The sequence below is a fragment of the Peromyscus maniculatus genome, chromosome 6, assembly GCF_049852395.1.
Source record: "Peromyscus maniculatus bairdii isolate BWxNUB_F1_BW_parent chromosome 6, HU_Pman_BW_mat_3.1, whole genome shotgun sequence".
In the NCBI taxonomy this organism is placed as follows: domain Eukaryota; kingdom Metazoa; phylum Chordata; class Mammalia; order Rodentia; family Cricetidae; genus Peromyscus; species Peromyscus maniculatus.
The window spans coordinates 111,039,512-111,051,982 of NC_134857.1; the positions used below are offsets into that span (position 1 = coordinate 111,039,512).

A 12,471-nucleotide genomic window follows, 5' to 3' on the forward strand; every position below is an offset into this window, starting at 1 on the left:
GGAGAAGTTTATGACAAACAAATGGCGTGCCCTTGAGTAGAAAAAGCTGCTGGTGTGCTGAGCATGATGGTGCATTTCTTCAATCCCAGCATTTGGCTGGAGAGGGAAGTGGATTTCTGTCAGTTCAAGGCCAGTCTGGTCTATATGGTCCGTTCTTGGCCAGCTAGAGCTACATAGGGGAACCAGGAAGGAAGGAAGGACAGAACAGCTGGGAATAAAAATATGACCTCCACAAGGAACATTTGAAAGGAGAGCTCACAGTCCAGGAACTATGCCAGTCTCCTATGATGCTAACATGTCTAAGTTTCTCCATTTTTTTTTTTCAATAAAACTTGTAACTCACTGTAACAACAGAAGTTAATAAGGCTAACAAGTACACAGAGCTCTAATTACCATTCCATTAAACACCAGAAAATCCAGAGGTGAGGACAGTGAGGGGAGGTGGGAACGAATTCAGTGGCTAGGGAAAAGCTTTCCAGTCTGTCAGAGCATCTATCCACTTACTGAGCATTGTGCAAGGACAAAAGAATCCAGCAAACGTTCATCCGTAGCTTAGAATGCTCCCCTTGCAACCAGTTCAATAGTTTAAAGAATTCTAAATAAGTGTACGTTGCTGGTGTGTGTGTGTGTGTGTGTGTGTGTGTGTGTGTGTGTGTGTGTACGTGTACTATAGTGTACATGAAAAGATCAGAGGATAATTTCTGGGAGTTGGTTCTCTCCTACCATGAGGTAACGTCTCTCCTGCTGCCTCTGGCACGCTGCACACTCCAGGCTAGCTGGTCCTCGGGCTTCCAGGTAACCCCGTCTTCACCTCCCATCTCACATGGAAGAGTGCTGAGATCACAGTCACACAGCTGCATCACCGAGCTACCAGCCAGCTCATCTTTGACTTTTTGAAAAGGACACACATGCTCAAGCATACACACACACACACACACACACACACACACACACACACACACAAACCACACCAGTATGAGGGCTTTGGTAAGATGAATTCCTAATCTTCACAAGCTCAAACTCCACCCCCCCGCCCCTCACCAAAGTGTAAGATACTAAACACATTGAGCCAAGAAGTCTCTCAAACTCCATTCCCGGGCAGCCCAGTCATTTAATGACGGGTGAGCGCTCCGGACTCTTCATATGAGAACAGCGTAAGCGAGGCTTAGGAAGGCCTCCTCCATCAACCTGAGAAACGCAGAGCCTTCGGCTTCCTCCTTCCTTCTTTACAAAGCGGAAAGCAATCTGTCTCCACTCAAAGTTCACTTAATGCCGCGGGCCTCTTTGCCAGCCTGAGCAGCTGGCTGAGGATAAATCGACAGTCAGGACCAAGTGAGAAGTACCTAACAGGCAAACACGTAAAACAAGTCAATGTACTTAAACATTAACCTGCAGTCGAAGAAGGTCATTTTTTCTTAATTTAAAATAAACACAAAAATGACAGGCAATGTAGACACTCTTAGAAAGTACACATGCACTAATGGCCTCTGCTTGGCCAAATGTGACTCAGCCTGGACCTCGTTTGTCTAAAATTACTTAACCGTTTGATAAATGCATTGGGTGCATACAAAACCTATTCACACCTTTTTTTTTTCCATATCATTCAGCACAAACTGGAACACATCAATTCGTTAAAACTGCCACATGACTTAGACCACTTCCTACAGAATTTGAGAGAAATGGGGGCTGAATGTGATGGACGATGATAACCCAGATGCTAATTTGTGTTTGCACTTTTATGGCCTCGTCCAGGCGGAATAATGAAATAAAAGGCACTGTCCTGTTCAGCAGCCCCCTAGCAAACCGCAGTATCAGCTGGTCTCTGCGTCAGGGATAAGCAAGATGGCCCAGGAAGCAGGGATCAGTGCTCTCCACGTCAAGGATGAGGCTTACAAGTGGACGCCAGGCTAAAAGGACAGCAGGACAGGATGACTGTAACAACGGCAATCATCACAGACGGTCTGACTTCTCTCGGGGCTCTATGGCTACGTGAATGCTAATTCACTTATTCCTTTCCCCTGTTCCTACAAAGCCAGCACTTGGCCTACTCTGGAGAAACGGAAGTGCAGAGAAAAAGCAACTTCTTTGTGTTACCACCACCATGCAGACCATCCAACTCCCTGTGCTCAACACATTAATTAATAATTAATCACTGGTGCTGGAGGCAAAAAAAGATTTATTACCCTGCACCAGAAAACTGTCCGTTGTGGATTTTTTTTTTTTTTCAAATAGAAAGGGATGGCACTACCTAGAACAGCTGGCTACAAGGCCAAGTGTGAGAAATGGACCAGCTAACCACTGGCAGCACAGTGGAGACATTACACAGAAAAGCAGTCTCCCTCGCAGGACCAGGGCTGTCACCTAAAGTGACCTGGAGGAACTGCTGTTCCTTATGAATGCCCACTGTGCAGACTTTGGGTCTTTGTTACTTTTTTATTCAAAAAATTTCCATATGGTCCCGCTGCTCCCGGTCCAGCTACTCAAGTATTCAATCCACAAGTCTACCATCCCTATTCTTGTCAATCACTTTCCTTCCTCTCCTCAAAGTTCTAGCACCTTACCCACTGAAGTTTAAGTGCTTCCTGTGTGGGTCCTCAGGAAGCACAACCCACTTTTTTTGGTCAATGATGGACACAGCATCCACACAACACAGCAACCTGCATTTGTACACAAGCTGTATGATGCTTTCTAATTAGTATATAATCCACAACCGTTTCTGGATCCTTTCCTCTATTGTTACTGGAGGCATAAAACCCTATTATCACATTACTAAGATGTTGCGTAAACATTTCTTTTTTAAAATACATTTTTAAAGATGTATTTATTCTTATTTTATGTGCATTGGTATTTTGCTTGCATGTATGTCTGTATGAAGGTGTTAGATTCCCTGGAACTGAAGTTACAGACAGCTGTGAGCTGCCACGTGAGTGCTGGGAATTTAACCCAGGTCCTCTGGAAGAGCAGCCAGTGCTTAACCGCTGAGCTATCTCTCCAATCCTGTTTAAACATTTCTTAAGGGATAGACAGGGTTTCTCTGTGTAGCTTTGCACCTTTCCTGGAACTCACTTGGTAGCCCAAGCTGGCCTCGAACTCACAGAGATCCACCTGGCTCTGCCTCCCGAGTGCTGGGATTAAAGGCGTGGGCCACCACCGCCCGGCCGGCATACATTGTTTTATTGGACCTGAACAGCCAATCTCCTCACGGCCGTGAGAAGCTTTGGAGGTTCACAGGGATATAGGTGCAGACCAGCTAGCTATACTTTCTCCAGTTTAGCTATGTGTTTTGTTTTTTTTTAACACACAAACAGATTTTAGAAGAAAATGAAATCAAGTTAACTGGCTAACATGTTTAAAGCAAGCATGAAGTATGCATTTGGTTGGGAAAAGACACCAACCTGAGGATACTCTCCCTAATTAAATATGATAAGCATACTGCTCCCCACTGCCACAAAACTCGAGTTGCAAAGGCCTAAAACGATAAGAATGTAACAGTGAGGACATCATAGTTCTCCAATGTACATAGAAAGGAACTATTAACAGAAAAGAGTACTACATGGATTCTAGTATCCAGACTGCACAGTCGATCCTGAACTGTGCCTCAGCTGGCAAAGTCCTACAGAAGCTGATTAGAGATTAGAGACTTCTCAGGGCCCTCAGCGTTTATCTCCGTCTCCCACTCTCATGGGGTAGAGAGCTGGGCATGCACACAGATTTCTGCACCCAGGGCACTAGGTCAAAGGTCAAAGTTGCTTGGTACGGCCTTGGGCGGAGTCCCAGCAACTCCACAAACTCCCACTAGGTGACTTTCCAAAATGTTTCAAAAGTGAAGGCCGACGAAGGAAATATGGGGGAAGAGGCAGGGCACTTGGGAAGAAAACTGCCTAGGTAACAACCGGATAATTGTTTAAAAAAAAAATCAAACTGATAAGGAAAATTAAAAGACATAGCAGCCCAGGTCTTGGCAAGCAGATTCCTATCTGCCCCCGGGAGTGAGCAAACACACTCAGCAACTCTGCACATAGAACTTTGCACAGCCTACTCCAGCGTGCACGCGTGCACCAGCGCTCTCCACCCAGCCTTCCCCGGCCCGGGGGCAGCTGGTTCAGAAGCATGCACATAAGGATTGGGCCAAAAGCTCTGGATCTGGGACCGTGGAGCATGCTGCTCCCTTCTCGGCCGGTTTCGAACTACTTCCACGACACCCTGGCCGTGCGACCCCCTCACCTGCGCGATGCCCGCGCCCATCAGCCCGCCGCCGATGACCGTCACATGCTTGATCAGGATCTTCTTGGCGGCCGCAGACGCGGAGGCAGAGGAGGACATGGAGCGCACGAATTGCCGGGTCACGAACGCCATGGCGCAGCGGAGCAGCCGAAAACGAGCAGAGGGGACAGCGCGAGAGGCCCCAGAGCTTCGTGGGCGGGGCCGGTGACGTCGGAGGCGGGGCCTGGTGCACGCCCCACCCACCAGTTTGACAGGCTGCAGGTCCTCGCTGGAGGGCGGAGCCAGGAACCCTGGCAAGGATGGATTCCTGCGGGCACAGGCTGAGCAAGAGGCCAATTGTGGATGCCGGCGCAACCTTGTGGGCTGGAGGAATTGTGATCCTGAGCATTGTTTAGGGTGAGAAAGGTAACACCGGAGAGAACACAGGAAAGAAACGCCTGGGACTCGGCCAACCTTCGCCTGCCAATCACTGCGCTAGTGATACGGAATTGCTGTTGACTTGACTTCTACATGTTCATCCGGGCCCGACGCTCACCTTCCAGAGAAAAGCCACCCGCCGCCCACTGGAAGAAATGATAGTTAATCCTGACTTCTTAATGTTCATCCGGGCCCCGACACTCCCCGTTCAGAGAAAAGCCACCCGCCGCCCACTGGAAGAAATGATAGTTAATCCTGACTTCTTAATGTTCATCCGGGCCCCGACACTCCCCATCCAGAGAAAAGCCACCCGCCCCCCACTGGAAGAAAATGATAGTTAATCCTGTGTGAACTGAAGCTCCCTGGAAAAACCTCCTCTGTGTCTTACACTCTGCAGAATAGAACTGACTTCCTCTCTGTGGAGAGATGGAATGTTGGGGATGGAGGCAAAGTTCGCTCCAGCTGTTTCTAGTTACCGACCTCTGTATCTAAGTTAACATCTTTTAAGTTAGGTAAAACTTTAGGAATGTGTTGCTCAGCAGGCCACTCACTCCCACCAGTCCAACACTAAGAATTTTTTTTTTAAGCATAAACACCCAGAAAGAGTCTGTTGCTCTGCCACAACCTGTCTGCCCGGCGTCTTCACCAATGTTCTTTGTAAACATATGGACTTAGGACCTTATTCGTTTTGTAGCTATAAAAGTTTATGTAACCTTTTTTGCGATGAAGCTTATCCTTCAGAACTGCTTCCATGCATGTTCCCTGCCGAGGGCTCTTACACACAGAGCTGCAAAGAATCTCTCCAGCATACATACCCTTTGGAGCAAGGGCTGTGCATTGGCCCTTTGAATCTTATTTAATTCTTCAAAATAAGCAAAGCCCATTGAGTGCTACATTCCAGCTAAGACAAAAAAAATTATGAGACTTGAAACAGAGAGGTGCAAGGTTATCCTCAGAAACTTAAAAGCTTGAAAAATGAGTAAATTTACGAAGGAAGAAAGAAATGGGAAGCGGCAGTGTGAGAAAGGATGCAAAACGGAAGGGGGCGCTCTATGGCTAGACGTATTGGGAGGAAGCTTGAGGTGGGGTTCATCGTTTCATTTTCATTTAGACGTCATAGCCAATGAAAGGCTAATTATAATCCAAGTTTGGTGCTGTGGCAATAGTTTTCTCTCTCTGCCTCCCTCCCTCTTCCAACTCTTCAATGCCTGTGTTCTATATGCATGCAGTATGCAAGGAGGCCAGAAGAGGGCATCAGATCCCCTAGATCAGAGCTACAGGCTGTTGTGAGCCACCATGTGGGTGCTATGAATCAGACTCGGGTCCTCTGGAAGAGTAGCCAGTGCTCTTAACCACTCAGCCACCTGTCCAATCCTACAACACATTCACAGATGATATTTGTGTTATAATATCATGTGTACCTCATGCTTGACGTATGGCACATTTCAGATCTCTGCTTGCTTTTCCTTGGGAAAGAAAGAGAAATGTGTCTTAGTCTATTTGTGCTGCTGCAACAAAATCGCCAGATTTCTCCTGGGACCAAGAAAACTCCAAGTCAGAGTACTATCAGATTCTGTATGGAATAAGGACCCACTTTGGGCTCAAGGATGGTTCCTTGTAACCTCAGATGGTTGAGGGGAGTGATGGTGAATCTTGTCAAGTTGAAGGAATCTGGAAGTGACTAAGAGAAATGCTTCCGGAAGGGTCTGTGGAGGCATTCCCAAGAAGGGTTAGCTGAGGGAGACATCCTCCTGGAGTCTTTGTGAAGTCCAGCACCTTTGACAGGGTTGGGGGTAAGGTGCACCCTAGACATAAAGAGATCTGAGAAAAAAATAGAATGCTTGCCTGCCTGCCTGCCTGCCTTCTCCTGCTGGTGAATACCTCTATTCCAGAATAGCTACTGTGGGCATCCTTCCCTCCCATCAGAACCACTGAGGTACTCTCAAGCTCCAATTGTGTGAGCCAATCTAAGAAATCCCATCTCATAGCATGTATTACCGTCAGTCTGGGCCTCCAGAGGAGTGGTTCTCAACCTGTGGGTCATGACCCCTTCGGCAAACCTCGATCTCCCAAAATATTTACATTACGATTCATAACAGTAGCGAAATTATAATTATGAAGTAGCAATGAAAAATTTATGCTTGGGGCGTCACAACATAAGGCATTAAAGGGTCGCAGCATTAGGGAGGTTGAGGACCACTGCTCTAGAGGGAGCTCTCTGGGGCTCTTTCCTAAGCCACTAACCCAGCCACCTCCCAGAGACCCAGTCCAAATGCTGCTCCCTTAGGTTTCGGTGTGTGAATTTGAAGAGGATGCAAACACTACTGCAATATCCCTAGTGATTCTCAAAGCCAAGGCCATCTACCGTAAACAAAAGTGCTGTGTGGAGAAAAGAGGCAAGAGGGCTGTGAGTGCAAGGCCAGCCTGGGCTGCATGGCAAGACCGGTCTCAATGAACCCCGCCCCCCAATAAAACAAAGGAAAGGACAGCTGCGGGGCTAATCCTGGAGTCCTAAAAGCAGGCACCAGAGGGCCACGTGACCTGCAATCACCCACTCTCCCTTTGTTTTGATTTTCATCTGTCAAGAGAAATGGTCCAAGAGAAAAAAACCTTTTATTGATTTCACACTGAACTTCATCCAGTTTAGTCTTGAGAAGCAAGATCACCTCGGCCCTCCTTCTCCTCGGTGCCAGCCAGACGACAGTTACAATGGAATCATTCTTTTGCTAGAACAGTCAGCCTTTTCTCAAGCATGGCCTTGAGCGTTTGAGAGCCTGATAGCAATTCCTGTGGACCTTCACTTGTACCTTCATCCGGATGGTGGTGGGATTGTCCTGCCTTTTTCTCCGCAGAAAGAGTGAGACACTGGCACACAAACGGGACTCGGGTTCCTTCGCCGAAGGAAGGGCCTGGCGCCAAGAAATAGGTACCAATGGCTTCTGTGTTGGTCCCATAGGTGGATAATTGCGATACTCCAAACACAGATAGCAAAGCAGCATGCTTTGGGGCTGGGGAGATGGCTCTGGGGTAACTGTTCGCTATGGAAGCATGAGGACCTGAGTTCATTCCACATGGGATCCCTAGCACCTGTGTAAAGATCTGGGTGTGCCAGCGTGTGCCTCTGATCCTAGCCCAGGGGAGGCAGAGATAGGAGGACCCCAGAAACTCTATGGACAGCCAGTCTGGCCAACCGGAGAGCTCCCGGGGGGGGGGGGGGGGACAGAAAACACCATTCTGCATCTGCCTGTGCCCCGCTCACGTGCGCACATGGATGTGCCTTCCCACACACCACTCGGGCATACACCATATACCCCCCCACACACAAAGGCAGCATTATTTGGCAACATACCCAGTGGGCTCTGAGAATAGCAAAAGTAGGCAGTAGTAGGCCCTGTGCCCTACCAAGGTGGTGGTGTCTGGTCAGGGAGAGCTGAGCAGACAGCCTCCCTTTGGCACACACTCAGAGGAGCAGGATTTGGTAACAACCGAGAGCGTCGGTGGTGGTGGTGGGGATTCACTGAACTAGTTATAATTTTTCTTTTGTTCATGGAAAGTTAAAATGTCCTCTGGCTTCTGGGGAATGGGTGGGAATTACATTGGCTTTCTCGTTTTGTTGAGTGAGTTGTAGGTTTCCTGTATCAGAAAACAAAGTTGTGGCTCCTTGGAGTGCTACAACAGCAACACCCAGGACATCCTACCAAAGGTTCACTGACTGGAGAATCCACAATGATTGGCATTGCCCGAGATTTCAAGGAAATAAATTAATGATTTGCATGGTTAAGGGATGTAATCACTTTGAGGTCATAGTTCTTCCCTCATCCCGCTGCCAACATCCTCTATATGACCGGCAAGCCAAGATTTCCAACAACACTACTGTATGTTTTTACAAAGAATTTCATCAACATGACTGACTTCCAATATGTGTCTCAGGTTTTCTTATGCCAGCTGTTATCCTCAAGGCAGCCTCTGGGAAAACCTTTCTCTCCATCCCAAAGCACGGTGGCATTTCCAACTTACAAATTAAAATGAAAGTCTAAAACATAGATCTTTTGGGAACAAAGTGATTTAATTAAAAAAAAAAAAACAAAAACAAAAACCACTTGAGGTCACTAGTTACAGAAAATGCTGAACCAGGAAACTAAAACGATGTGTGGTAAGGTTGGTGCAGTCCGGACTCCAAGTCTCAAGCCCTTGGGCATCTCAGCTGTGCCCGCCTGGCTGCGGGATTCGTACAGCAGGGTTTCCTTATTCTATGGCAAGGGAGCATCTGAGTTGCTGGGAATAGACTGCTCTCACCAGCTATCTCTGGCATAGTTTCTTGAGATGATAAGAATCACCGAGGAGGCCCGTGAGTACGGTGCAATGCGAATTCCTTATCACCCAAGGGGGAAAGGACTTGTGGACTATGTCTTTACGAATGAAACTCTGAATTTGCTTTCTTAGGATTTCCGTGGACAACGTTTTATGCTTCTGAAGTGAATCATTTACTCGGCCTTCTGAACTACAGCAATAACAACAGTCATCTTTTGAGCGATTTTTATTGACTTTTATTTTTCGACATGGATTTTGTGTGTGCGTCCATACCATGGCTCACATGTGGAGATCATGTGACAACTTACAGAAGTTGGTTTTCTCCTTGTGCCATGCAGGCTCCCAGGGTCAACCCAAGGTGCCAGGTTTGATGGCGGGAACCTTCACCCTCTCAGCCCTCTGGCTGGCCCGTGAGCAATTTCTATATCCTCCTTATGTTAAATGGCTGCACATGGAAGCGGCCAACACAGAGTCGGCCCTTCAATATGTGTGCCATTATTCTAGGTGCTTCAGGCGAGTTAATTTATTAAGCCTCATGATAATCCCATTCTTTTATACGCAAGGAAGCTGAAACCCAGATAAAGAAATTTAGCCACGATTGAAGAGAAAGCAGCAGAATTGAAACCCCGGATAGTCTGTTTTCAGGGCTCATGCTCTGGACCATTGTGCTGAGAGCAATCAGTGACAAGCAACGATGGTCCTCGGGGATTTCATGTTATCCACTAAAGGTGAAGAAACCAAGATTTTTAGCACTAAAGCCAATTACAAACTCACATAACACAAGCCAGGCTCGGAGCTGAACCTATTGCCAGTCAAAGCTCCATAACCTCTACTCCTGAGAAAGCAGCCTCGCTTCTCAGTAGAAAATGGGCAGATAGCAGTGAACATTATATATATATATATATATATATATATATATATATATATATATATATAAAAACACTCTTCGCATGTATGATGCTCTCCACATATATATATGTGAAGAGTGTTATACATGTGGAAAGCATCATGCATGTGGAGAAAGCTACACATGTAGAAGGCATTATTCATGTATAGAGTGTTCTACATGTCGAGATCATATATGTGGAGTGCAATATACATGTAGAGAGCATGATACATGTGAGAACAGCATATATATGAAAAGCATTTTACATGTTGTGGTTGGTGGTTTAAAAGAAAATGGCTCCCACAGGGAGCGGCATGATTAGGAGGTGTGGCCTTGTTGAAGCAGGTCTAACTTGGTTGGAGGAAGTGTGTCACTGTGGAGGCAGGCTTTGAGATCTTACATACGCTCAAGCCATGTCCAGTGAGACAGTTCGCTTCCTGTTGCCTGTAAATGCAGAAATCTCAGCTACCTCTCCAGCACCATGTCTGCATGTATGCCGCCATGCCCCACCATAATGATAAAGGACTGAACCTCTAAAACTGCAAGCTGCCACCTCAATGAAATGTTTTCCTTTATAAGAGTTGCTGTGGTCATGGCGTCTCTCACAGTAATGGAAACCCTAAGATAGAAGTTGGTACAGGGACTGGGGGATTGCGGTGATAGGCCTGACTATGTTTTTATTTGTAGGAATTTGGACTTTGAGTTAGGAAAGCGTGGGATGTTTTAAGCGATGCTTAATGGGCCATCCTACTAGGAACATGGAAGAGAGTGGAGCTGAGGGTGATTGAACGGTGGGAGCCTGGCTCAAGAGGTTTCAGAGAAGAATGTCGGTATGTGGCCTAGAAACTGGTCTTGTGATATTTTGGTGAAGAATGTGGCTGCTCTTTGCCCTTGTTTGAAAAGTCTGCCTGAGGCTAAAGTGAAGAGTTTTGAATTAATTCCATTGTCAGAGAAAATCTCAAAATAGCATAGTATAGACTCTTTTTGTGTGGTTATTAGTGGTCACTCTTATACAGATTTATAATGAAAAGGAGCAAGCTAAGCAAGTAAAAATACACAATGTACAGATTGTGGACAAAAGGGGCACCAGGAAGTGGAATGGAGCTAAGTCCTGTGTTCAAGGAGATAAACAGATTAAGAGGGGAGTAAAGGGCTGGGTGGCGGTGGCACACACCTTTAATCCTAGCACGTGGGAGGTAGAGCCAGGCGGATCTCTGTGAGCTCAAGGCCAGCCTGGGCTACAGAGTGAGTTCCAGGACAGGCACCAAAACTACATGAAGAATTCCTGTCTTGAAAAACAACAACGAAAAACAAACAAACAAACACAAAACACAAAAACAAAATACAAAAAAAAAAAAGTGGAATAAAGGGAATAATGACCTCAGGGCAAGATCCCACCGGCTAAGCTTCCAACAAGTGCAAAGGGATTAAAGACAAGCTCAGAGCCAGGTGTGGTGGTGCACGCACATGCATGCACGCACAGACATATACCTCTAATTCCGATGCACCATCATTAAGCGTTTACCGTGTTGTTTGGTGTTTTGAGACAAGGTCTCGCTGTGGCTCAGGTCAGTCTTGAAGTTGGAATCCTCCTGCTTCAGCCTCCCAATCTCCCTGAGATTGCAGCTGGATGCCACCGCGATCATCTCGTGGCCGCCTTTCATCTCCTGTCTGTATGTAGTCATCTACTCTCCGAACTATTTGAGGGTGGGTAGCACATATAATGTTGTTTTTCTTATAATGCTTCAGTATAGCTTTCTTACAGATACGGTGATTTGGTATGTAACCACAGTGCAGCTGCCGACTTTAACAAATTTAAATTTGATTTTCTTTCTAATCTGTTATGTGCTCTCCAATTTACTTAATTAAATCAATAATGTCCTTTACAGATTCTCTCTTGTTTTTAGTGAATTCGGGGTCAGGTGTTGCATTTTGTTTTTCTCTCACAGCACGCCAGCTAGCTCCCCTTGTTGGAAGAGGTCCCAGAGGACAACAGGCAGAAGTCACAGTGTTTGTGTGACCTAGCTTCAAAAGTTCCACATCATCATTTCCACAGCAGCCCGGTGTTTACACTGGTTCATATGGACCAGCGTGGGAGGGAATCGCTTGAAGGATCATCAGGGCCATCCATCCAGGGCTCCGGCTCCGGCACTCTCCCAAGGTCCTAGAAATCTCTTTACAAGACTCACTGTTCACTTCGCAGTGTTACCGTATCCCTTTGCCACACATTAAGGGTCCTTACGTGCTGGGTCTACGAACGAGTCTTCTTCCCTGAGTAACTCCACACCGTCTTGCTCACACAGCTGTACCTAACATGATTATTTGTGCGTGGCTGTTTTGATTTCTGACTGTGCCTTGGCTAAATGCACGGATTGCCACTCAGGCCTGATCCCACTGAGATTCGCGTTTCATTGGTCTTAAGTGGACCATCAGCATCTGTATCTCTACCAAAGGCCCCACACGGTTCTAACACCCTCTTAGGGTTGAGAACCCTGCTCTAGGTGAACTCTAGTCTGTGGTATGTGGGGAATCCAGTCCCAGAGAAAGGGCATGCGTGCTAAAGTTACACAGAGAGACAACAGCAGGTGCTCCACCACAGACACCCCCTGCACCAGTCTGGCCTTCCTCCCACC

The 12,471-nt window shown here is 46.8% G+C and overlaps 2 protein-coding genes across 2 annotated transcripts in view; one reads left to right on the forward strand and one right to left on the reverse strand.

The window, feature by feature from the left end:
• Positions 1–4,440, reverse strand: part of Hadh (hydroxyacyl-CoA dehydrogenase) — a 41,910-nt gene extending 37,470 nt beyond the window's left edge. The window contains exon 1 of the mRNA XM_006970371.4: positions 4,225–4,440. Within this exon, the coding sequence (XP_006970433.1) occupies positions 4,225–4,356 (132 nt within the window). The 5' untranslated portion in view covers positions 4,357–4,440. The remainder of the gene's footprint in view (positions 1–4,224) is intronic.
• Positions 1–12,471, forward strand: part of Lef1 (lymphoid enhancer binding factor 1) — a 272,799-nt gene that overhangs the window by 160,701 nt on the left and 99,627 nt on the right. The gene's annotated exons all lie outside the window — the stretch shown is intronic.